The sequence below is a fragment of the Podarcis raffonei genome, chromosome 9 (genome assembly GCF_027172205.1).
Source record: "Podarcis raffonei isolate rPodRaf1 chromosome 9, rPodRaf1.pri, whole genome shotgun sequence".
In the NCBI taxonomy this organism is placed as follows: Eukaryota; Metazoa; Chordata; class Lepidosauria; order Squamata; family Lacertidae; genus Podarcis; species Podarcis raffonei.
In genome coordinates this window covers 4564874-4591340 of record NC_070610.1, presented here as the reverse complement: position 1 = coordinate 4591340, position 26467 = coordinate 4564874, and the positions used below count along the sequence as shown (strand labels likewise).

Genomic DNA, 26467 nt, shown 5'->3' with positions numbered 1-26467 from the left:
TTGCTGGATTGCAGCTGTCCTTCCTACTTGTGAGTGACCACTGGAGATGCTGGAGGTGGCGGTGCAATAGGTTTGCCACCCCCTGCAGACACTATTATTTCAGCCTTGCTCTGACCTCCCACCTTCTAGAGTACTTTGCAGTACTATGTTGTGATCCATTTTTCTCTCTCCAAGTCTCAGACCTCCAACCTGGAATATGAGGATAACTTTGTTGCTATGTTATGTATTCCGTGTTTTTATATCGTAAACCGCTTTGTGATCTTCCGATGAAGGGGTGGTATGTAAAGTTAATAGATAAAAATAAAACAATAGCTACACAGCGGGTGGAATTTGCGGAGGCCCATCTTTCAAAAAGTATGTTTAGGGACGAAAAACTTAAGCCCCCAAATGGAAAATGAGCGAGGTCCCAAGGAGAAAAGAATGGCAACCTAAGCTGATGGAATATGCGCAGCTTGCAGACTTAACACATAGAATAAGGGAACAGGAAGAAAATACGTTTAAAGAAGATTGGAAAATGTTGGACTATATGGGGGGAATTATGTACACCTGGAAATGTTGGCAGCATTAAGATAAATTCAACAGTGTAAATAAGTTTTGATGGAGGTAATAATGGAATACTGAAGGGTATAGTTTATATAAAATATGCAGGGATTTATGATATGCAAAATGAACCATGATATCTTAAGGATGTTTAAATGAATATTCTAAATTGTAAAACAGAAAATTTAATAAAAATGATATATTAAAAAAAGAAACCCCAAACTTAAATGTTTGACCACAAAATGAAAACTGATCTCGGAAGAGCTGGAACTTCTCTGTTAACTGAGGTGTGGGTGTAGATCCCTGGATTGATTTCTTCCGAGTTCTGCCCTGGGAGACATTGAAACAAACAAGGAGGGGGGGGAGGCTCCTCCATGACACACCCGGAAGCGGCCTATGCAGTCCGCGCGTCTCCTCTACCCTTCCCAGCTCTCGGGTTTGTCCTTCGCGCACGTGACTCGGCGGGTGGAAGCGGGGCGCACGCGCAGAAGGGGCAGCGTCTCCGGCCGCGGCTGCCGAGCGAGAGCGCCTGGTCTCTCTCTCTCTCTCTCTATATATATATATGGGGGAGAGAAGATGGCTCCCTTCCCTGAGGAGGTGGATGTTTTCACGGCCCCGCACTGGCGGATGAAGCAGCTCGTCGGGCTTTATTGTGACAAGGTAGGAGGGGGGAGGGGGAGGTTTCTGAGGGGGCGGCGCGCCGGGCATAGCCGTGAGGGGGGGGCGAGGTGGTCGCGCGCCCCTCGTTACGTGAGGCGCCGGGACACGCCCCTCGGCCCCCTCAGGCCTCGCTCGGCCGGCGTCCGTTTGCTGCGTGAGAGGGGGTGCGCGCGCACCCTCGGGGGAGCCGGAGGAGAGAGGGGCGCCTGCGCAGCTGCCACCGCCTGGCGCGCGCCGTGACTCCTCTCGGCCACCGTCGTCCGCACACTTGTTCCCCCCCCCCCAGCGCCACCTTCCTCCGCTTGCAGGGTCCCCCTCTTTCTTCCCCGGTTTTTTGCGCTTGGTTGCGAACCCCTTTCCCTCGCAGGGCTCTGTCGCCGGCTGCGCTTCCTTCCCCGTCTTAGCAGAGACGTGACGCAGCTTCTCCGCTGGTGGTGGGGTTTTGTATCTCGGATACGGCCTTCTCGCCACACGTGTGCACGCACGCACGCACGCACGCACGTGTGTTCCTGGCTTAAGAATCTTTTCCAAAGGCAGCCCCCCCCCCGAACGAAGCGCGGCCAAAGTGCCTTAGGCGCCGACTTTCCCTCCTCCACCCCCCTCCGCCACTGCGATTCCCAGCTGTGCTGCTACAGTATGAAGGCAGAAACTCTGTAGAAGACATGATTGGACTTTTGATGACATGAGCCATGCGTGTCGAATGTGGACAAAGAAAAGCTCGTTCAGAAATCCAATGTCAAAAAACATAGGTGGTTGGCACCCCTCTGTGCGCCTCCGGGGTTGAACTCTCCTAGAGTTACAGTGCCTGCTGTGACTGTAGAGACATTGGCATTTCTTTTCTCTGTGCTTCTCCCAGCAGTCCTTCCTCCTCCGGTCACTGCTGTGGATGAACAAGGATTCCCACATGAGGAGGTTAATGTTTCCAGCCTTCATGTCACATTTGCAATGCAGAGTTGGTGTGTCAGCAGGCGCAACTTAAAGGCAGATTTTTCTCTCCCTGTATCATTTTAGAGTGCACGTTCCTTGAAGCAGGTGTCTTTGCTTTTTAAGTTGGCAGCTTAACAAGTAAAGGAGAGGAAGGAAATGCAGAGATCGCAGGGGCCCAAGATAATGTATTGCTCAATGTCTTTTGGTTATTACAGCTTCCTGATGGCATGTTTGGCTTCACCCAGTCAGTTTAGCCAGTGATCAGGGGTTATGGGAGTTGTAATCCCAACAAGCTTTAAAAGCTCAAGGTTGAAGCAAGGTGGTCTAGCACACTCTGTAAAATAGGCAGTCCCACACTGTGAATGGGGAACATAACTGATTTACCTGGCAGCTGCACACCCCTCTTCGCTCAAAAGTAATTTGCAACTACAGTGGTACCTCTGGATATGAACGGGATCCGTTCCAGAGCCCCGTTCGCATCTAGAAGCAAACGTAACTAGCAATGGCACATCTGCGCACGCATGCATTGCTTTTCACCGCTTTTGTGCATGCGCGTGACGTCATTTTGACCGTCTGCACATGCGCAAGCGGCCAAACCCGGAAGTAACGCGCTCCGTTACTTCTAGGTTGCCATGGAGCACAACTCGAACGCGCTCAACCCGAAGCACAATCAACCCAAGGTATGACTATACAATTTTTGTTAGCAGTTTTTTCCACATAGCAATGCAGATTTTGATTATTGAGTGTGTTCATGTGCCTTTATTTCAAGTTGCCAGTAAAGAATAACTTAAAACAATATAAACTGTAGGTTTCAGGTGGGTACTATCAAACTGTAGGGCAGGGCACATTCCAGGCTTGCAAGACTTAGTTTTTCACTAGATTCCTGAGGCCTGGTAAGTGGAGAGAGGTACAAAATACAGGTACTTAGAATTAAATCTCAGTCCGTGAGCGGTTTTTTTGAACCAGAACTGAATTGAACTCACACACCTTTTTTGAACCAGAACTGAATTGAACTCACACACCAATACACAAATATCCATTTCTGTGTACGCCTCTTCTCCACCCTTCTTCATGTCAGTAGCATAATTGTTGCCATTGTTAATTATCTGGGAGTAAGAAAGACTTGATCTATTTCAGGTCACTCCCACATGTACAGGTATATCCTGATCTACCTCCCCACACCCTGCCCCTGCTCTACTACAGGAAAGCCTTTGTAGAAAAGAGCAGCTCAGGGTAAACATTATTTGCAATTTAATTTTTTTTTTCAGGTGAGGGGCCATTTTACTTGGCCATATGAATGTCAGATACACAGAATTTACTGAATATGATCACATATAGTGTGTGTGTTGCTATAGTACAGCTCTCAACCCCCAGAGCCCACTTGAGATGACTGAAAAATATTGAGGCCCAACAAGATGGTGGTGCAGGGCAAATGGTGGCAGATGGAAGCGAGGTTTAACAAAATCAACATGCAGTTATGGACATCATTTCCCACTGATATTTAATCCAACTTTTGAATTTGCTTTTTTTGTCACATTTCCTTGTGGCAAGAAGTTCCATAGATCAGCTTTTCTCAGGCTAAGTACAGACATTTTCTCTGAAGGGACTGTGACTCAGCCTCTGCGTTTTAGGTAGAACTTCCTGATCCAGAAGCTTCTAGTAGAAACATTTTCTTCAGCCATGGGTATTTCATTTTGTTTTTGTTTGTAGACAGGCGTCACTGTCAAAATATCATGATACTGTAGTTAGAAGTTAACATGGTGTACTGGTCATATTTACACTATTATTTTGGTATTATATGAAAAGTGTCTGTGGGAAACTTGATCTAAATTAGTGGTTTAAATTTGCCTCCCCCCTCTTGGTGTTTTAAATCACCACCTTGCCCCTGCACTATCCTCTTAAGTTACGTCGTTTGTTGCTGCCAGTACTAAGGTCACTATCAATGTGGGTTGATATTTTCCTTTGAGTCATTTGATGGAATATGGGAGTGGAAAGAAGAGAGGAGGAGGAGGTCCTCTGAAATTCTTAGTCTTTAATTAGTGCCTTTGCGGGGCTTACACAGTTATGTCAGAACATGCTACATAATCTCTGAAATAAACCTTTGACCTTAATTGTGTTGTTTGCAATTTGCGAAAGGATTTCTCTCTTCTTTTTCTCCCTCAGCCAGTGTGGGTGCCATTTGAGAAACAAGAGTGCTGGATACTAGTGGCAGAGTTGGCACTGATCCCTACTTTGGGGGTCCCAAGGCGGGAAGAAGTCTTTGTTGTCTGGCCAGATGTTCCTGGCCTGGGTGATGAGGTTTGCCTGGATGTTGCCTCTGTGGTTGTTCTGGGGCTTGTCCTTTGACTCTGGTTGGGAACACTGATACCTCAGAATAGACCATAGTCACATATTTCTAGTGTAGAAGGATGGTTGCCAACTTATTGTAAAAGAGCATCATCCTGGGCTATACTCCTGAGTGTAGGAACTGAATTCCTTGAACTTCTTTTTCAAGACATTTCATTTTCTGCCTGCATTGGTGCTAACATTATAGCCTCACTGGCACATCTTAGAGAGTGAGCTGAATGTGGTATCTTTCCTAAGCTAATGATTGAGTCTGTCCTGGGTGTGTGGCGATGCCTAGAGAGGGATGAAGCACCCAGCCTCATCTGTTCCAGTATTCTGTCCTTGTATTGTGGGATGACCTCTCTTGAGAGTCAAAGGATGCCAGAGACTGCATATCCCAAGACACTTCATCTGTTGTGGAGAGTGTCTGTGACAAAATGAATTTGCAGTCCATAGCTGAGGGTCACTGATGGTTCCTTCAGCCTAGTGGGAGCAGTGTGTGTGTATGTATGAAAAGTCTCTGAACCTCAGCACTGAACGACAGCACAACCCTAAAAGCACTTTAAAAGCTTGTGCTCTTACCAGATTTATGAGCAAAACCTTTTTTTCTATAATTACAACAAAAATAATGATAATAATGATAATGATGATGATGATGATAATAATAATAATAATAATAATAATAATAATAATAATAATTAATAAATAATTTATTTATACCCCGCCGATCTGGCTGGGTTTCCCCAGCCACTCTGGGCGGCTTCCAACAAAATATTAAAATACAATAGTCTGTTAAACATTAAAAGCTTGCCTAAACAAGACTGCCTTCAGATGTCTTCTAAAAGTCTGGTAGTTGTTTTTCTCTTTGACATCTGGTGGGAGGGCGTTCCACAGGGCGGGTGCCACTACCAAGAAAGCCCTTTACATTTACTACTGAAGTTAAAACTGAGGTTTTGCTATATTTGCCATATGTTAAAATAACTTTCCAGGACTTTTTACCTGAAGTAATAATGTGTTGTCAGGTAGGTTTTGTTTTGTTCTTAATCAGAGTTAGAAACACCTGTGGTGGGGAGGGGAAACACATTTGACCAGGGAAGTGGGATGGTGTCAAATACCTTTTTAGAGGATAACATGATTTACTGAGTATTAGCCCAGAAAAAACTGATCATTTTTTGTTTCTTCCCATCAGCTTTCTAAGACCAACTTCTCCAACAACAATGACTTCCGGGCTCTCCTCCAATCCCTATATGCTACTTTTAAGGAATTCAAAATGCATGAACAAATTGAAAATGAATACATAATTGGATTACTTCAGCAACGCAGCCGGACTGTGTATAATGTACACTCAGACAATAAACTCTCAGAAATGCTTAGCCTCTTTGAGAAAGGGTTGAAGAATGTGAAGGTGAGCTTTCAGAAAGAAGAGTGTTTGGTTTCTGGGTGGTACAATGCAAAATCACATTTCTGAGATCATGTGTGAATTTGTGCAATCTCAGCGTAGTTCTGGTGCCACAAGGCTGGTTGTATATATGCTTGCTTAGAAAGAAGCCATGCTACGCTTAGTGAGGCTTATTTCTTGCAAGTGTGCTTTAGAATTTCCAGCTTAGTCATAACTATCTTGTGCATCCTTGACTCCTCCAGGTAGAAGGGAAGGTCTCTAAAAATATGGTTTACTTCCTAGCAAGCAGCTGCTTTTTGTTGAGAGCAGTTTGGGCAATGTCAGCAGCTGACACTTCTGGCAGTATGACATGCCTGAATAACACACCTTATAAAACAGGAGTCACATGGGATGTGGATGAATAAGAACATCATAGCTTTAAGATTTGATGGGTGGGGAATCTTTTTCAGTTGGAGGGCTATGTTCCATCTTGACCACCCCTCTTGGGGGTCGTATGCCATTGGCAGGAGAGGCTAATTCTGGAGTATGTGATTAAAGTGTCCATGGGCACACCATGCTCTTTCTCCTCTGCACCACCAGAATGCACATAAAGCACACTCCTCACACATGTATGTATGCAGATTCTTACTCTTTCTTCCCTCCACCACACTAGGGTGGAAAAATAGCTGCATGGAGGGGTGTGTGATCTTCATAGGTATTAGTTAGGAAGGGGAAGTTTAAGCCTTCCTTTGCTAGCTGTACTTTCTTTAAAGATAGCCCATTTTCCCAAGTGGCAGTTAGCATTGAAAACAGCCCTCCATTAGCACCAGTAGAAGGCTTTTTTCCTCAAGCCTTATTCTGGCATGAGGGATTCACAGCACAAAGAGGGTAAGCACTTCCCTCGCCAGATGCAAGCCCTGCCTGATTCTTCCCTCCCAAAATTAGACTTGAAAAGCCCCCCTAGGTTTTTTTTTAAAAAACCCTAAAACTTGTCAGGGAGGAAAAGGGGGTTCTGCAGACCCCTGGACTGCCAGTTTCTGACCCCTTTAAATGTATAGGTATATCAGAGAGACCCATGAGTTTATAGGCTTCTGACTCACTGTATGTTATCTTTACAAAGTGGCATATGTAGTTACTTTTCCATGCTTGCGACATGTGAGACAGTAATCCTTTTAATCTTTTCATTTGTTGAATTCTACTGGTACCACTGCTAGTTTTCAATGCCTGTTAAGTACTTAAATGATATAATGAAATACTCCCAAAATCTGGTCACCTACAAGTTCTTTAAAATTAATCTGAAGCATCATCTGGGGAATTATTTCAAAATCTACTTTACTGTAATTAGACATCCTGACAACAAGTGTTTACATTTGCACTAAAATATAACATATTTTATATAAGTTGGTCTCTGGGTATCTGGGTATTTAAGACATCTAATGAAGAGGTGTGTTGTTTTTGATGGCTTGAACTTACTGTGAAAACTGACACAAAGCAATTGGTATTTCAATATTGCTTCATATTTAATTTTAAGGATTTTAGAACTTAACGATTTCTAACAATTGATCGTAAGTGTTCAAATGGCACAAATGCTTAGTAATGGTATTTTTTATCATTCTCAGAATGAATATGAACAACTAAACTATGCGAAACAGCTAAAGGAGAGGCTTGAAGCTTTTACCAGGGATTTTCTTCCTCACATGAAAGAAGAGGAGGAGGTGAGCTGTACTAGGAAATGGTTTCTGGCCATTACGTTCGACTGTACCCAGTGAATGGATGGGAATTGGATGGTTAATTAAGCTTCAGAATGCCATGTGTCCAAGCAGGCTTTAGATGTGCTTTTTGAACAGGAGGCATATTTACTTTGTGGCAAATGCTTGAAGCTTTAAGAGCAGTTGGTGGTATGCGGATTTTGCTATTCAAAGCAAATAAAAAAAGGGGGGGAGCCTCATTGTATTATCCTAAGTAACTCTTTCGATTCTGATTGTAGTAGTCAAGAGCCTTTAGTCTTAGATTTGAGTGTCCTCCTCAAAAGACAAAACTGGTCTGCTGCCAAAAATGGCAAGCTCACGTCTACTTCTCTTCTTTTCCATTTTCTGCAAGGATATTTGGAGCACAGTGCCATCAGTATGTTGAGGACACACAGCTCTATCTCTCCATTCTGTCACTTTTTTTCGGGAAAGGCTGTGAAGGTGGACCAGTGTCTGGAAGCCGTGATGGGATAGAGAGGGACTAATAAACTAAGGCGGAATTCTGATAAGATGGAGGTCTTGTGGGCCAGTAGTTCCCGGGTCTAGAAACTGGATATACAACCTGTTTTCAGTAGGGTTATACCCCAATGAATGAACAGGTTCATAGTCTGGTAGTACTCTTGGGTTCCAATTTGTCACTGGAGTCTCAAATGGCTTCCATGGCTGGGAGTTCTTATGCCCAGCCTAGGCTTCTTCATCAGCTTTTCCTGAATCAGGATAGCCTGCCTGGCCTCAGTTGTCCGTGCTCTGGTGACCTCACACCTGGGCTACTGTTATGTGCTCTATGTATAGCTGCCCTTGGAGACCGCAACTAGTGCAGAATGCAGTTGTTAGGTTGGTAAGTATGACAGCCCAATGGGACCAGTACCTGGATCACTACACGACTGTCATTGAGCTGCCAGACCCAGTTCAAGAATAGTTTGAGCATTTGTTGTTGTTTAGTTGTTTATTCGTGTCCGACTCTTCGTGACCCCATGGACCAGAGCACGCCAGGCACTTCTGTCTTCCACTGCCTCCCGCAGTTTGGTCAAACTCATGCTGGTAGCTTCGAGAACACTATCCAACCGTCTCATCCTCTGTCGTCCCCTTCTCCTTGTGCCCTCCATCTTTCCCAGCATCAGGGTCTTTTCCAGGGAGTCTTCTCATGAGGTGGCCAAAGTATTGGAGCCTCAGCTTCACGATCTGTCCTTCCAGTGAGCACTCAGGGCTGATTTCCTGAAGAATGGAGAGGTTTGATCTTCTTGCAGTCCATGGGGCTCTCAAGAGTCTCCTCCAGTGCCATAATTCAAAAGCATCAATTCTTCAGCGATCAGCCTTATTAATGGTCCAGCTCTCACTTCCAGTTTGAGCATACAGTGCCCTAAATGGCTTGGAACCCAGTGACCTAAAAGAGCACCTTCCCCAGGCCATACAACCAGCAGGGGAGGCTCTGTTGGTGGTGTCCCCACTGGGGGTTGCCGAGTTAGCAGTGACCTGTGGCAGGGCCTTCACACATTGTAGGGGGTTGGACCAAATGACCCTTGGGTGCCTTCCAACTCTACAATTCTATGATTCTATGTTCAATTTTTATGAGTTATTGTCTGTCCAGGTTCTAATCTGCAAAAGAACCTGCAGAGCTTGGTGATATATCAATACATCGTCTGAAACTGGTTGGAAGTTCAGATTGTGATAATGGCTTCAGAATTTTTGAGCTAGCAATATATTGCACATCTCCATTTGCTCCCTAGCTGCTGCCGGCAAAGCATATTTCACCCCTGGGCGGCCAGTGCTCGCTCGCTCCCTCTGTAGTCCAGTTGTCAAAATTGGCAGAGGGCGCCCAAGAACCTGGGCACCTGCCTGCCTACACCTTCGTTGGAGCAAGCGGGTTGCCTCCTTTCTCCTGGTCGTACTTCCTGCTTGCTTGCTCCCTCCCTCCTCAGTCCACTCTCACCCATCCTTCTTCAGACACCATGGTATATTGCTATATTGCGATGGTTCGCTGGTGATTTTTCATGTTAAAAACCAGATATCGCCCAGCCCTACTGCAGCTAATCCTATGTGTATCTTGTTTCTCATCCTTGGATGTGTATCGTATGTGTTTGATGATCTTGGGCTGAGAAAGTTAAATGTCGTATTTCAAAAACAAGAGCAAGTTGGAACAATTGGGTTATTCAAAAAGTGACGTTTGTTGTGCATCTTAGGTTTTCCAGCCAATGTTGATGGAATATTTTACTTATGAGGAATTGAAGGACATAAAAAAGAAAGTAATTGCACAACACTGCTCCCAGAAGGAAGCTGCAGCAGAAATACGTAAAGGTATTAGTCTCTGGAATCAAGCCGAGGAACTGCAGAAAGCTTTTAAATATTCTGTGGACGAAAAAGCAGATCAAGGTGAAGGTAACCTTTTATTTGTAGCAATCTTCTGAATTTCTCAGCTGGTTTTCTAGAAAATAATGTCACATAACTCCATGGCACTTAAAATTATCTTCTTGCAACTTGTAGAGCTTTTGATGTAGGTTGCAGTTACTTTCGGTCTCTTTAGCGATCTTGTCTCTGTTATACTCAACTCAGGTCTGGTCAGTCTTACTCACTGAAACATATTTCATATCCCAGACTGCGCATTTTCACCCCAGACTAGCTTTCATTTTCTGATTGAAGGTAGTGCCGAATAATAATAATAATGCTGCAGAGCAGAGTCCTGCAGGAAAATATCTGGGTTGCCAAAACAAGTAGCAGCAGTGCTTTGATGAGCTTTCTTGAAAATAGCAGCATTTATTTCCAAGTACATCATTTACTTTGTGGTATAGAGATTAATAAGGAACACCTGCAGGATGGTAAGAAAAGGTTGGGAAATACTCTAAAATGGGTTGGTTATGTTTTTATTTTGAATTATGTCTATGGTGGTTTAATATTCTGATTTTATCCTGTGAACCACCCTGAGACCTGCAGGTATAGGGCTGTATATAAGTTTAATAAAATAATAAAAATAAATAAAAACACAAAGATTTTGTCCTGCATGCTTCTTTGTTTTTGGATGGAGTGGCTAATATGAAAGCCCATTAGATAACTGGCAACAAAGAAATCAAGACTTTAAAAAGTGATGGCTGAATTGACACCAGAGAGCTTGGGAAGTAACATCTAGGCTTCAATCCAGGACAACTGAGTGTGCTTATGTTTGTTGGTTTTTCACTAGTTATACTTGTTTAATTGCTTAATGTTTGTGCAATTTAGTAGCAGTTGAGTTTGGGGTAGTATTTATGTTTGTTATTCTTTTGGGAAAGGATGTCAACACTCAGTGCTATGGCTCTGAGGGAGAGATGTAAAAGTTGATGGGCTCTGCCCCCTCTCCCCATTTATACATGCTGTCAGCTTTGCTTTTCTGCCACAGCTTCAGTGATTTTTTTAATTGTTGCATTCTAAACAGAATAATACTCTTCAAGCCACTGCCAAAATACTGAATGTATTCCCATATATTTCAGAAACCGAAGAAAAAGGGCAAACCACCAATATTGTTGATCTTCCTTCTGAGGTTGTGCTGACTATTTTTAGTTACCTTAGCCCTCAGGAGTTGTGTCGATGCAGTCAAGTAAATAGCAAATGGTCTCAGTTGGCTAAAACTGGATCTCTTTGGAAACATCTTTACCCCGTGCACTGGGCCAGAGGTAAGTGGCTGAAATTCCCAGCTCTTTAGAAGTTTAGATTACCATCCATTTATGTGTAAAAGAAAAGCCATTAAGGAAGAAGGTATATAATTTCTGAGATCAAGCACTGTAAACGTAAATTACTCTTTTTATGGCATATCTATATTATTTGGCTAGTGTACACTTGTGAATAGCCCTACATTGACCCGTTACTGCTGATATACTACATACAAGACAGACAGAATTAATTATTTATGTTCAGTCTTAGTTATTTTAAATCACCAAGTTAAGACTGGGCTTAGAATTATTTATCTTGTATCTAACACATTTAGGGTGGCTAACCTGTGGCCCTCCAGCAGAAATTGTTGGATTCAACTTTCAGGGATGATGGGTGCTGTAGTCATACTATATCTGGAGGGCACCTGATTAGCCACACCTATATTACAAGATTCCTGCCCACCTAGCAGTTCGAAAGCACGTCAAATGCAAGTAGATGAATAGGTACCGCTCTGGTGGGAAGGTTAACGGCGTTTCCGTGCACTCTTCTGGTTCGCCAGAAGGGGCTTAGTCATGACCTGGAAGCTGTCTGCAGACAAACGCCGGCTCCCTCGGCCTATAGAACGAGATGAGCGTGCAACCCCAGAGTCGTCCGCGACTGGACCTAATGGTCAGGGGTACCTTTACCTTTACCTATATTACAAGATAATATCACCAAGGCAACTATCTGTAAACAAACAATAAACGTCCATAAAAATGGCAAAAATAGTTTCCTTCTCAAATAGGTTTTATCATAAACAATTGCGAATGCAGTAAAGAGTGCAGTAAGGAGATTAAAATAAGTGTTTCAGTGCTCATTTCTTTCCAAAATACAGTCGTACCTTGGAAGTCGAACAGAATCCATTCCGGAAGTCCGTTCAACTTCCAAAACGTTTGGAAACCAAAGAGTGGCTTCTGATTGGCTGCAGGAAGCTCCTGCAGCCAATTGGAAGCCCCGTCAGACGTTCGGCTTCCCAAAGAATGTTCACAAACCAGAAAAGTCACTTCGGGTTTGCGGCGTTCAGGAGCCAAAACATTTGGAAACTAAGCTATTCTAAAACCAAGGTACGACTAGATTTTATTTTGAACAACTGCAATTGCAGTAATAAAGAGTCCACTTGTGATTAAAATTAAAGAAAAATTAAGGATTTTTAATTTTCCTTATTCTACTTGTTGATTCAGTGCAATTCTCTTACAACTGATTTTGACACCTCAATGACTAAGCTGTAGCAATAAACGTCTGATTACGGGAACGACATCCGAGCACTGAACCGCAGGTATGTTCTGAAAAGGGAGGGCCCTTTTCAGAACAGAAGAGGGGAGATACAAATTCTACATGTGCTACTTTCCCAGTCTCCAAGGATTAAGGACAAGGAGAGCAACTTGCATGATCTATGTAACACCATTGTGTTTTCTGCTGGCTGACACTTCTTAAAAAGCCTACTTCTTTCTGATCTGTGTGGGTAATTCAAAGGTTGCTGTAACATAATTAAATGCTTTCTTGTTGGCTACTTAGGAGACTGGTCCAGTGGCCCACCTGGTGATCTTGATACAGATCCTGATGAAGAATGGGTAAAAAACAGAAAAGATGAAAGCTGTGCTTTTCAGGAATGGGATGAAGATGCTGATATAGATGAGTCTGGTAAGTTAAGGGGTGAACTGTATATCTTCCCTTTGCAGTTTTGTCTTGGGTGGTCTAGAGCAGTGGTTTCCAACCAGTGTGCTATGGAACCCTGGGGTGCCTTGAATGATGGTCAAAGGTGCCACGGGCGACACTAGCCTCTGTCCCTCTTTTCTTCCCTCTCTCCTCTGATGCCCTCTTGCATCCCTGCCTCCCAAAGGATTGCACAGCTGTTGCAGCAGCCCTGGCTGCAAGCTCTGCAGGCAAATGGTGCCTCTGGGACTGGTCAGGGGTGGGGCTTCCCAGGTCCCTGAGGGGCAGTGGGAGGAGGTAGCTCTCTTTGGAGCGGGGGGGGGGGGAGCTCAGAAACCAGGGGCGGCAGCTGTGGCTGCCCAGAAGACTCCCAAGAGGGGAGAGGAGGCTAAGGGAACACTCCACAAGGGAAAAGGGCGAGAGGCTGCCAGGTCTGCAGGGAAGGGGTGACATAACAGGGCTCCTGAGCCCCACAGGGGTGCCGCACAAAGTGTAGTTGGTCAAGGGAGCCGTGGACCCAAAAAGCTTGAAAACCTCAGTAACTCAACTTAAAAGGTGAAACTAATATATGAGATAGACTCATGACATGCAAAGCGAGATATGTCAAGCTTTTATTTGTTGTAATTGTGATGATTATGGTGTACAGCTGATAACAACCCCAAATTAACAATCTCAGAAAATTAGAATATTGTGAAAAGGTGCAGTAGCTATTCAATCCATAACACCTGCAATGGGTTCCTGAGCCTTTAAATGGTCTCTCAGTCTGGTTCAGTAGGAAGTACAATCATGGGGAAGTTGTGCAGAAAGCCATCATTGAGACCCTCCAAAAGGAGGGAACGCTTCAAAAGGTAATTGCAGAAGAAGTTGGATGTTCCCAAAGTGCTGTATCGAAGCACATTAATGGAAAGTTATTCGAAAGGGGAAAGTGTGGAAGAAAAAGGTGCACAAGCAGCAGGGATGACCGCAGCCTGGAGAGGATTGTCAGGAAAAGACCATTCAGACTTTCACAAGGAGTGGACTGAGGCTGGATTTAGTGCATCAAGAGCCACCACACACAGACGGATCCTGGAGATGGGTTTCAAATTCCTCTTGTCAAGCCGCTCCTGAACAAGAAACAACGTCAGAAGCGTCTTACCTGGGCTAAAGAAAAAAAGAACTGGTCTGTTGCTCAGTGGTCCCAAGTCCTCCTTTCTGATGAGAGCAACTTTTGCATCTCATTTGGAATCCAAGGACCCAGAGTCTGGAGGAAGAATGGGGAGGCACACAATGCCAGAAGTCCAGTGTGAAGTTTCCACAGTCTGTGTTGATTTGGGGAGCCCTGTCATCAGCTGGTGTTGGTCCACTGTGCTTCATTAAGTCCAGGGTCAACGCAGCCATCAACCTGGAGATTTTGGAGCACTTCATGCTTCCTTCCACAGATGAGCTTTATGGGGATGCTGACTTCATTTTCCAGCAGGACTTGGCACCTGCCCACACTGCCAAAAGTACCAAAACCTGGTTCAGTGCCCATGGGATTACTGTGCTTGATTGGCCGGCAAACTCGCCTGACCGGAACCCCATAGAGAATCCATGGGGCATTGCCAAGAGAAAGATGAGAGACATGAGACCGAGCAATGCAGAAGAGCTGAAGGCTGCTATTGAAGCATCCTGGTCTTCCATAATACCTCAGCAGTGCCACAGGCTGATAGCATCCATGCCATGCCACATTGAGGCAGTAATTGATGCAGAAGGGGCCCAAACCAAGTACTGAGTACATATGCATGCTTCTACTTCTCAGAGGTCCGATATTGCTCTATTTGCAATCCTTGTTTTGCTGATTTCATTTAATATTCTAATTTTCTGAGATTGTTAATTTTGCGTTTTCATCAGCTGTATGCCATAATCATCACAATTATAACAAATAAAGGCTTGACATATTTCGCTTTGCATGTCATGAGTCTTATCTCATATATTAGTTTTGCCTTTTAAGTTGAATTACTGAAATAAATGAACTTTTCCACGATGTTCTAATTTTTCGAGTTTCACCTGTATATGGTAAGTTAGCTTCAGGGTAGAAAACTACTTTTGCTCAGTGTCAGATTAAGACTGTTGACACCGTAGAGAACTACGGTAACTTTCATTGCTCTGAAGGCTGACCTCTTGTGGTGGTTGGCAAAACATGCAGGGAGATGCTCTGCATCTGGAATTTGTCCTTTTGACTGAAGTACTTAGGCTGCAGCTTTTATTATACTAATTAGCTTTTGATATATAGATGTTTTTAAAATTAATATATTTGCATACTTTGTATATATGTCCATTTTTTATTCTTAAATTTGTCCTTCGATCCCTTTTATAGAAGAAAATTCAGAAGAATCCTTGGCTATCAGCATTATTCAAAAAGAAAAGGACTTTCTTCAGGGCTTAATTCATAATGTTCTCCCACGTGTAGGCACCTCAGTGAAAACAATTGTGCTTGCATACAGCTCAGCCATATCTAACAAAATGGTACAGTATACATAATGAATACATCTGGGGAATCTGTAAAGAATAATAAGGGAGCTTAAGTGGGTGTTTTTCAATAAAATAATCTCTTTGTTGCTTTTCTGCCTGCTCTGTACTCAAGGTGGATTAACAGTATAAAGACAGCAATATAATCTCTGACACAATTTTTATTGCAACCATAAACCGATACTCCATTTTCTTTTAAACCTAGGTCAGACAGATCTTAGAACTCTGTCCTAACCTGGAGCATCTTGATCTCACTCAGACTGATATTTCTGATTCTGCATTTGAAAGGTTGGTAATCCTTTGGGGTGTCTGTTGCTTACTTTGCCATTGGTAAATTACTAACAGTATAGTAATTACTAGAGCCTTGATTATGTGAACTGTTTTTGGCAGGGAGAAATGTTAGTTTTTGAAGTTGTTACGTATCATACGCTACCTGCAGAATGAGGAAAAAGCGTTAGACAAGGGTTATTATTCTGTCTAAGACTCTACATTCCATTGCTCCTGTCTCTGATAAAGTGTAAGTCTTTTGCTTCTGCGGCACATTGTTTCTGCAGAGCAGACCAGCAATACTTAGGCATTTTGCTATTAATCCTTAACTGATTTCTTTTAGTATTTTATGTATTTAGGGTTGAACATTCATTGATATGACTACTTTATCTGCAATAGCTTGAATATGCTGGTTGGGACAATAACGAAATATTGGTTAACAAATATGTTAATATTTGTTTCAGTTGGTCTTGGGTTGGTTGCTGCCAGAATCTCAGGCATCTTGATCTCTCTGGATGTGAGAGAATCACAGATGTGGCTGTAAAAAAGATTTCCAGGGCCTTGGGAATTTTGTCACCCAATGAAGCAGCATCTCTGAAAAGTTGTCAAAACAGGAATGGAAAAACTGTGTGGAAAAACAAAGACATTGCCATGCAGGCCAGCAAAAAGAATTGTAGTTTGCATGATATTGCAAATGAAAATTTGATTAAAGGAGAAGGAAATGAAAGCCATTGGATTGCACCTGTCAGATCAGAGAGCTTTAACTCTGCCTATATCTGGATGTTAGATGCGGAAGATCTGGCAGATATTGAAGATGCTGCTGAGTGGAAACACAGAAATATTGAAGGAGTTTGTGTGGTAGAACCTTCATCAAATTTCACTTGTTCTGCATCATGCTGCAGCAAAGACATTTTTGGACTAAGGACTAGTATTTGCTGGCAGCAGCACTGTGCTCCTACTGCCTTGACCTACTGTGGTCACTCTTTCTGTTGTGCTGGGACAGCTTTAAGAACTATTCAGGCACTCCCAGGATCCTCTGCACTATCTAAACATGCACCAAGGACTAGTAAACAGTCAGAGGGGAAAGACTTTGCATACTTCAGGAGTGCAAAATCGGACCATGAGACAGCGCGAGTTCTTCAGTTCCTCAGTCTGTCAGGATGTTACCAGATAACAGACCACGGTCTCAGGTATGTAGCCTCTTTGAAACCCCTGCCAAAATCCATTAATGCCATTTAAAAAACAAACAACACAAAATCATATTGTTATCTCATCATTACTTAACCACTGAATCTGGTGGTAATGCATTGACTATTGGAGGTGGAGAAGTGCTTTGCCCAAAGCAGATATGATTATTCCTCTTCTCCCTGCCTTTGAGTTCACACTCCTCTTTTCTGAATTTCTCTTTCTCTTAGACTACAATCCTCTGTAAAGTTTTCTCTTCCAAAATCCGGGGTGGGGAGCGGAGCTTTATTTTCTAAAAAAACCCCCAACCCTACACTTTTCCCTCTTCTGATGTCTCCTTGCTCCCCCCCCCCCCTTTTAGGTATATCTGAAGACAATAAAAGAAAACATGTTTGTCATTGGGAAGAAAGCTCCCAACCAAACACTGGATACTAATTCAGCTATCACAAGTGAGCGAGCTCAGCTGGGTTGCTGAATATCTCTCTTTTAGAGTGGAGAGAGTTCATTTCTCCCTACAGCTCAGGATGACCTTAACTGCTCTTCCATCTCAACTGGATCTGGGCATTATCATGTTGCTGATATGTGCTCCCACTGGAGTTCCCATGACTACCATCTTCTATAATACATGAAACCAGTTTCTGGCTTGGAAATTGAAATAGCCTTTGGGATGGATGTGTGCATCAACATTCACCAGACATTACAAGTTAGAACTACACACATAAACACACATTCAAAAGAAGGGTTTTCTAGAACGGGGGTCAGCAACCTTTTCCACTGTCTCTCAGACCATGTGGTGGGCCGGACTATATTTTGAAAAAAAGATATGAATGAATTCCTGTACCCCACAAATAACCCAGAGATGCATTTAAAATAAAAGGACACATTCTACTCATGTAAAAACATGCTGATTCCCAGACCGTCAGCAGGCTGGATTTAGAAGGCGAATAGGCCACATCTGGCCCCCGGGCCTTAGGTTGCCTACCCCTGTTCTAGAACTTCTTGCCACCAGTTTAGACAGCTACATTCGTTCTGCTGGGATTCACTGTTAGATGTGACATAGCATGGGAGACATCCACTTAGAGTATGTGCAAAAGCTAACTTGAGAAGGGAGCACTGGTTCATTTACCTTGAATAGGCTTTCTAGATTGGCATAGGAAGACATCCGCTGCCTTACCCCTGACTCTTAATAACTGCTGTCTACTCTCATGCACTTCAAGCCTCATCAAGTTTCTTGATGCCAGGTTACTCCTTTTTTGTTATTACCATGGTCAATTTTTTGTGTGATCTAACTCTGATTTGTTTGCTTATTTACCTATCACTACTATGGAATCTCTGCTTTCCTCTAAGCTTGGTTACAGACAAAAGTCAAACAGGATCCTATATGACTGTAGTATCCCTACTTCACTCCATTGCCCATCTCTGTTCCTTGCATTTCATCCACTGTATTATCTGTGGTAGGGCTGGGTAAGCAAAGAAAGTTTTGTTTAAGTCTGAACAAACCATATATTCCAGCAGGGCCCTACACTAATAGTGGCAGTCTTGAATTCATTTTGCATGAAGCAGCGTAGCGTTTAATGAATTTTATGCCTGCTATAATGAAGGTCGAGGAAAGAAATGCTCAAATATCAAAAGTCCTGAGTGGTTCAAATGTGTATATCATCTTGCTAAAGAAGCAGAATTCTCCTGCTACCTGTTTGGTTCCTGGCATGGTCTTAATGTGCCTTTATTTTCCACATTAGGATGCTGACTCTGGGAGGTGGGCTCCCTCATCTAGAACACCTCAATCTCTCCGGTTGTCTGACTGTAACCGGTGCAGGCCTGCAGGATTTGGTGTCTGTATGCCCTTCTCTGAATCATGAACACTTTTACTACTGTGATAACATTAACGGTAATGTCTTCTGAATAAAGTACCTTTTAAAAGCATTTATATTTAACCCTTGGAATGTTCAGAATTTGAAGCCACTTCCTTTCTGTAGTTGTAGGTCCTCTGAGTTACGTTAGCCTTTCATTGTTAAAAGTTTAATGTGTCTATGAAGGCATAGATTTAAATATTACAAGTTCTTCTATACTTCCCGTTGTACCGTGTTAGCTGAAGAGAGCTAATTTTACCATTATTGAGGAAATTATCTGGCGGTTCAGAGGAAACTTACGTTAAATGCCAATGAAGATTTGAAAATCATCAGGCCTGTTGCGAAATTCTGTTTTATAGCAGCGAGGACAAGACAGGCAGTGGTGACATTGTTAGCCGGGGAATGACTACTGATTATGATCTCTGGAATACAGATTTTAGCTGAAGGAGTGTTATTTTTAATGTAAATAAGTTTATAGGGAATTCTTAATTACATCTGCTTCTTTATGCGGTTGTGGCATATGTTGCTGTTGTTAACTTTGCTGTCTGATCTTTGACCGCAATAAAGATTGATTGATTGATTGATACCATTCTAGACATAGAACAGGGAAGCATACTTGTGGTGGATCATTTAAAATCCCATTTCAGTGAAGTAACTGGCTCCACCTCTTGATAGCTCTCATTTTGATATAAAGAGATTACATTAGGATTGAAAAAGTTTGAATCAGTTGAAAGAATAATGTTAATATGGAGTGTTGTGTATCTTGAGCAGTGTTCAAAACTCCCATTGTTCTAGGCGCATTTTGTGACAGGGAATATCATTAGTGTGAGCAGTTTCCAAGCTCTGGGCACAGTACTGCGCCTAAGATTTCAGATTAAAACTGCAGAACGGAAGGCAAGGAGGACCTTTTTCTGCCTCCCCACTTCCAGCTACTCCCTGAAGACTGGAGAAGAGACCCTCTTAAGAATATTAGATGAGTGGGCAGGGGAATGACTAGACCTTGTGAAAAATGAACATAGTATTTCAGCTGCATTTCATTCATTTTTAGCTTTGGATTCTTGTTATAGAAAAGCACACCTAGGCATTCTGTTGTTGCACCCGTAACTTGGATTAAGGTGCCATTTAGCTCCTAGCTTTTATATCTCAGTTGTAACACTGATCTTGAGCTCTTGAAAATGGATTGATTCTGTTTAACATTTGCTGCTAACTTCCTAACTATTGAAATGCCTTTGTTTTAATATGACAAAAGTCATGGTAGTGTACAAGGTTGAAATCCTATTAAACCTAGCCTAGACCTCCGTGTCTTGTTGGCACAGGTACTTTGACTGCTTTGTTTCACAGAAGAGGAGCTGTGATACTGGATTAGTTATTGACATGAGACAACTCTCAAGCTAGTAGACCGCAACGTAATTTCCCCCTCCCAGGTCTGCCTCAGATAAGATTATTGGAACAAACTCTGAATCATCCTATTACTTCTGAACGTTTCACAAGTCTGTATCCGTATCTCTTCCAGTAGTGTTAGCTTTGTGCTCCTCTTTGAAGTTTCTCACAGCATAAATGGAGAGTTCTCTTTTTTTAATAATTTGTCCTTAGTGAACAGTGGATGCATGAATGGTTTGTCTTAAGGTAGCTATTGGAGGCTGCATTTTAGGTTGTATTTTAATCCTGTTTTTATACCTGATGTTAGCCGCCCTGAGCCTAGTCTTGGTTGGGGAGGGCAGGGTATAAATAAAATTTATTATTATTATTATTATTATTATTATTATTTATTAATTAATGAATAAAAGGAGTTTGGGGCCAGTTGAAATTAGCCTAAGGAGCAGACTTAAACCAACCCTTTCAGTAACAACAACAACAAATCCTCATTGCACAGTTTATTACCTCCCAAAAGATTATGCTGTTTGGCTGTTTCAGGAAAATAAGACTAATTTGTCCTATCTTATCTGCTATTGAGAGGGGCTTGCCCAGGTTTTGTTTTATTTTGTTCCTCTTGCATGGTACAACAGCGCATTTTGCCTTGCCGACAACCTAAAAGTCTAATTTAATGTGTGTAAGTGACCAAATGTCAGCCACTGAAAAATATTTCACCTTGGCTAATGTTTGAATAAACTGTAACTATTTCGCTGGCATCATCTTTAAGAGTAGATTGTGAAGAACTGCTATAATGGATAGCTCTTAACATAATATCTCTTCTCAAAATGTAAGTACTGGATGGTTCATGCCTTAACAAACATTTCCTTGTTTGGATGTTGTTTCCCTTTGGGATGGGTTTATGGGTTTGTTCACTCTTAAGGAGGGGTCATAAGTGCTAAAGCCCTTCAGTGCCTTTAGGCTAGGCAACTATGGTATTCAATTCCAGCCATGCCTTGCCCTTCATTTTTGGAAAGCCCATATATGCTGCAGCTTCTCACCTACCTGTTTTTCTTGCTGTATAAATAAAGCACCGCACTGACTGCATACCTCCCTTATTTTCTCTGATGGTGTGTGCTCATGCTGCACTTACGACAAGGAAAGACAAGGAAAAGCAGATTCTGCTGGGGAAGAAATAATGCTATGATATCCAAATTTGCTTTGATAAGGACGAATAAGGCTGTGCTGTGGGTGTGATGCTCTTCTCAAGAGTGCAGAACAAGGTGATGGCAAAATGGGGGGGGGTGGCTCTCTTAGCTGTGTGGTGGAACCAGAGGTCATCATATGTACTTGATCTTCTGGGAAATCTGTTTCATTATTAGAAAGTAAGTTCATAAATGAGCTCCAAGTTGTTGGATACAACAGGAAGTAAGTTGGTGAATGTGGTAGTGCACAGAAAGTTGAAAGATAATTAACAGATTAATTCAAGTTAAATGGGTGGCACTGTGGTGTAAATCACTGATCCTTGGCCTTGCCGGTTGGAAGGTTGGCAGTTCGAATCCCTGCAATGGGGTGAGCTCCCGTTGTTCAATCCCAGCTCCTGCCCCCCTAGCGGTTCGAAAGCACGTCAAGTGCAAGGAGATAAATAGGTACCACTCCGGCGGGAAGGTAAACGGCTTTTCCGTGCGCTGCTCTGCTTCACCAGAAGTGGCTTAGTCCTGCTGGCCACATGACCCGAAAAAACTGTCTGAGGACAAATGCTGGCTCCCTCGGCCAGTAAAGTGAGATGAGTGCTGCAACCCCAGAGTCGTCTGCGACTGGACTTAACTGTCAGGGGTCCTTTCCCTTCCTTTCTCTTTACCCTAGTTTCAGTACTAATGGTGACAGTACCTTCTGAAAGAATTTTTCTATACTTATTCCAAGTTCTTAAATTTCTGTAAAGCTATAATAACACCAACTGCTAGTGCCCTACTACTCTCTGGCCCTTTAGTGAAAGATGTTAGACTTGACGGCTGACAGAAACAGGTCTTCCTTGGTCACACATTTATTGAATGCCCTACCCCCAGATAGTACAATACGCGCTGTCATTGTTGACTTTTAAACAAGCTTTTGTTATTTATAGTTTGACCTGAGTTAACCAATTGCTGTGTTTTATTATTACAGCTCACTTGAAGAGAGATGTGATATGGTTTTAATCTGATGGTCTTATATAGTGCACTGTTGTGAATCTTTGTGTGCTGCCTTGTGATGGCAATGTGCCTGAAAAGCAGTTTAAACATTTGCAAATAAATAAAACTATTCCAGCTCTGTAGTATAGTAGGGCTTTTGCATTCTCATAGTGAAAATGTGAAGCTAACTAGCCGAACTGATGAGCTTCATAATGCATCCTTTAAATTAGGTACTGCCAAACAGATGTCATCCTTTTCTGTGAAGTGTTAACATTTCCCCCTCCCAAAGTAGAATCATAGAATCATAGAGTTGGAAGAGACCACAAGGGTCATCGAGTCCAACCCCCTGCCAAGCAGGAAAAGGCTTGCTAAATGGCTTTTTTCTTTTTTGAAATATGGAGATAATAATACATTCCAAAAAAATATGTATCTGTAACACTACCTTCTTACCTGTCTATATTCTTGCTGACAAGGTGTAAGTGCCAAAAAAAAATCCCTCTCCTGATGGATGTGTTCTGTAAGTTGAGAGTGACTAATTGGATGCTACTCTTAATTACATGAATCAAAAACAGGAACCAGTATCTCCTAGAAAGTTTTTTATAGTATACTTCAACAAATTGTTTGGTGCAGGAGATTTCTTCTTTAATTTATTCATTCTAAAATTTCCTGTTTGTTACTAAAGTGGTGATAAAACCATTCCTTAATAGAAAATATTCTGTAAAGCATGCTTCCATCTTTTGACCTCAAAATTGTAACAGCTTCACAAAACAACCCTTAACTTCATTCCTCTAGCTAAATTGCCATTATGGTTAAATGGGGGGACTTATTTTTTCTGTCACTTTCTTGTTAAACATTTATTTCTCTATTTAAAGTGCTTTTTAAAAGCCAAACATTTTATACCTCTAAGGGTATCCTTCTTACTCAAGTTTTTTTGCTGTTTTTTTCTAGATCATATTTCTTGAAACATCTGTTTAGTTTTTTCATTTCATTTTATCACTTGTGAATTGGTATTGCTTGGGTGAAAGAGATCATTCAGTTTGTCCCTGTTTATTGTCTTGCAGCAGCAAATAATTAAATTCTGCCTGCCCAGATTTTCCTAAACTTGTTAATTGTAGCTTGAATATAAGATTTGGGATTACTTACCTGGAAAATGATCCCACTGCATTTAATTAAACTTAATTCTGAGTTGGCATGTATAGAAGTGCACTGTCAGAGTACTTTGAAAACTAGCAAATAAAACACATTGAATATGATTTGTTGGGTAAAAGGGAAAGCATTTGTGGTTGGTCTTAAAAAATGCTTCAGTCAACTAGGTTTTCATCCATGACCAAAGGTTTTTTAGTTAAGATTTGTGTTTTGCGGTGGGGGAAGATATATATTTAGTGTTGGACTCTCAGAGAAAAATAAAATCATTCAACCCTTCCAGAAGCTAGCTAGTTTTCTTCTTGATAATGGAAATTCTCTAATTCTGAGTTTGGGGCACAAAACCACAGTTTTTCTGATCTTCCAGCATATACTGTATTTTTTTGTGTATAAGACACCCCCTATTTTTAGGGACTCAAAATTAAGAAAATGGAGGGAGATTGGCCCCGTGTAGAAGACTATCTCCCCTTTTTAACATTATTTTTTAGTTAAAAAACCCCCCTAGTCTTACACATGGAAAAGTATGGTCATGATTAGATGATGATACATAGCCTAACTTGAACGTATTTCTTAAAATTCTAATTCAGAATTGCTATTTCTCTAGTTTTGTCTCAGTAAATTTCACCTTCAAACATCTTAAATTAAGGAACTGAGTATCCGTTTAAGAACCAAACTGCATGTTGATTAATGTCACTCACACTTTTAAAAAGCACACTCAACTTTGCTTTTCGAGGAAAACCAGTTGCACTCTCCCGGTCTGAAATGAGACGCTGCCTTCATTTCTTGCCAAGAATACCTCCCTCTCCAGCTGCTTTTGCCCAAAGAGATGCTGTTTATTAGCACAAGGAGCAAATAGCAGGTTGGGAGATCAAATTTTGGCAGGAAACAAGTGTGCCGCTGGAACAGGACACTTTGCCTTCAGTATAAAAACTGTAGGTTGGCCTTATGACAGGGCATGCAGAAAGAAAGAAAGAAAGACACATATCTTTATGAAAATTGGTCTATTTAACCCAGGTACATGAAATAAATGATTTTACTTGCAGCCTTATAGGAGGCAAAGCACTGCTGATCGTTTCATATGATCCTAAAAACACATCTGTTTAGGCAAGCCTTTCCCTGATCTTATGACTTGGTTAACTGTTGCTGTTTAAATTGTTGTGCATTTTAATTATGGATTTATTTTGTAGCTGTAATCTGCTTAGAAGCCATTTTGACATATAAGCCGTTAATTAATTAATAATAGTATTCTGCTGTTACTTGAAGGTGCCTTTCAAATGAATCCTACAAGATGAATAGCCAGAAGTGTCTGTTCGGTGTATTTCCAGAATATTGAATTGTACCAACAAACGTTGGTTTCAGTAATGAAAGAGGTTCATTTCCCCCTTAACTGTTTTCAGACATGTTATTATTTGTTAACACACCCTCACATACTTTCTGTCCAGTTTTGATTATATAAAATACCCTGAGTATTGCAAGGAGACAGCAGGGTTGGTCTGGCCAGTTTCATGGCTTTAATTCATTAAGATGAATGTCCTGTGCCTGAAATAATGTAGGGCACCTGTTTTTAAATGCATATGTGGCTTTTGCCAATAGTGCAGTAATTTCACTGTTTATTAAAATTACTTGCAAATGAAGGTAAGTGGTGGTTGCTGAAACTTGGTAAAACTTTGGTATGGGACTTTAAAAAAATAAATTATAATCTTCGAGCCAGAACTCATCAGAGTATACATTTGGGAAACAGATCATCTATTCTGGAGGGTTTTAAAAAAATTAGGTGCTTTATCATTTCTTCCAAGTAAAATAGGTAGCTCATATAGGAGCTACATTTGTTAAGCCCAAGGAAGCTAACCTGGACCCTCCAGATGTTGCTGGACTCCAACACTTATCATCCCCAGCCAAGGATGATGGGTTTTGTAGTCTAGCACCAGGGCGCTGCTGTGAAAACAATATTTTGTATATTTAAATGTGGTATAATCAGTTGTATACCAGTAAGATATTACAAATGTGAGACTCTGAATGAATATGAAATATCCCTTGATGAAAAAGGCTATGAATGGCTACTGCACAAGATGAACACCATCCCTTTTTTCTTCCTTTCACATTTGTTCTGTCTTTACACAGGTCCTCACGCCGAAACCGCCAGTGGATGCCAGAACTTGCAGTGTGGTTTCAGAGCCTGCTGCCGCTCTGGTGAATGACCTGACTACTTTCCTTTTCAGTCTACTTCATTAGCTCAGCAGGCTTCCTTTCATGCACTTTACTTACAGTCCGCATCTTGTGTTAACAGTTCCCTTCTGAAGTGCAAATTGTAGGTCCTTTCTGCCCCATAATTCAGAATCTTATAAGCAAACTGTGTAGGGTCACACCATTCTCACAATGTTTCACTCTGATTTCGGAAGGTGAGGGGTTTAATTCTTTGTGCCGTGAAACTTACTCAGATTGTTTTTGACACTTTCCCCCTAACGTTTGGCACTTAATATTTTTATTTTGTGTTTTGTGCTAAACCCTTAAGATTATTATTTTTTAAGCTCATTCTTCAATATAAATATTAAATACATCTGGATAACAATATATATTGTTCAGTAGTGATTTCTCCCATAACTTCTGATCCCAGAATTGTCTTACTGCAGAATTACAGATACTTTGTCTTAGCACTGACTTCATATGTTATAAGCTTAAAGAACAGTACATGGAACATTCCCATCAGCATCTGAATTTGTTAGAGTCTGGATAAGTTAGCAAGCCAATGACTGTTTGCCACATCTTTTTGTGGGCTTCACAAAGTATTTGCTTAACTGTAGTTGCATAGCAACCAGGACCCCCTGTATTGTCTATAGAAATTCATTAAAGACGCTGAATTCTGAAAGGGACTTTCCAAGAAGTGATTTCTCTGCTGTAAGAGCAACTGAAATAAATAAATTTTCAGCTTTAAGGAACTTGCTGGTGGTAATCTGCTCATTTGAATGGAGGGGAAGTTCAGTTGCATTGCAAAATAACAATATTGTTCCAGCAACTTGAAAGCTAAATGTGTTGGTAAACTTTTTAATGCAGTACGGCCACAACTTACATGTGTTTAACGTGTGCAATTTCAGCTTAACACAGTTGAAGGTTGGTTGAAATCACATAAAT

At 41.8% G+C, this 26467-nt stretch overlaps 1 protein-coding gene across 2 annotated transcripts; it reads left to right on the top strand.

The window, feature by feature from the left end:
* Nucleotides 1-1003: 1003 nt before the first annotated feature.
* On the top strand, nt 1004-26274 carry FBXL5 (F-box and leucine rich repeat protein 5). 2 transcript variants are annotated; one of them, XM_053402381.1, is made up of 11 exons: nt 1004-1200; nt 5642-5857; nt 7450-7545; nt 9759-9948; nt 11037-11219; nt 12751-12876; nt 15224-15372; nt 15581-15663; nt 16107-16832; nt 18567-18715; nt 25460-26274. In XM_053402381.1, the coding sequence occupies exons 1-11, from the start codon at nt 1117-1119 to the stop codon at nt 25534-25536; spliced, it is 2079 nt and encodes a 692-aa protein (XP_053258356.1). In that variant the 5' UTR covers nt 1004-1116; the 3' UTR covers nt 25537-26274. The 2 variants fall into 2 exon arrangements, with proteins under 2 accessions (XP_053258356.1, XP_053258355.1); XM_053402380.1 differs by having other exon boundaries at nt 9759-9954.
* Nucleotides 26275-26467: the final 193 nt, after the last annotated feature.

Coding starts and splice junctions, on each gene's coding strand:
- FBXL5 (XM_053402380.1), top strand. CDS start 1,117: ATGGCTCCCTTCCCTGAGGAGGTGGATGTTTTCACGGCCCCGCACTGG. Junction 7,546..9,758: donor ACATGAAAGAAGAGGAGGAG/GTGAGCTGTACT, acceptor TGTGCATCTTAG/GTTTTCCAGCCAATGTTGAT. Junction 15,664..16,106: donor TCTGATTCTGCATTTGAAAG/GTTGGTAATCCT, acceptor TATTTGTTTCAG/TTGGTCTTGGGTTGGTTGCT.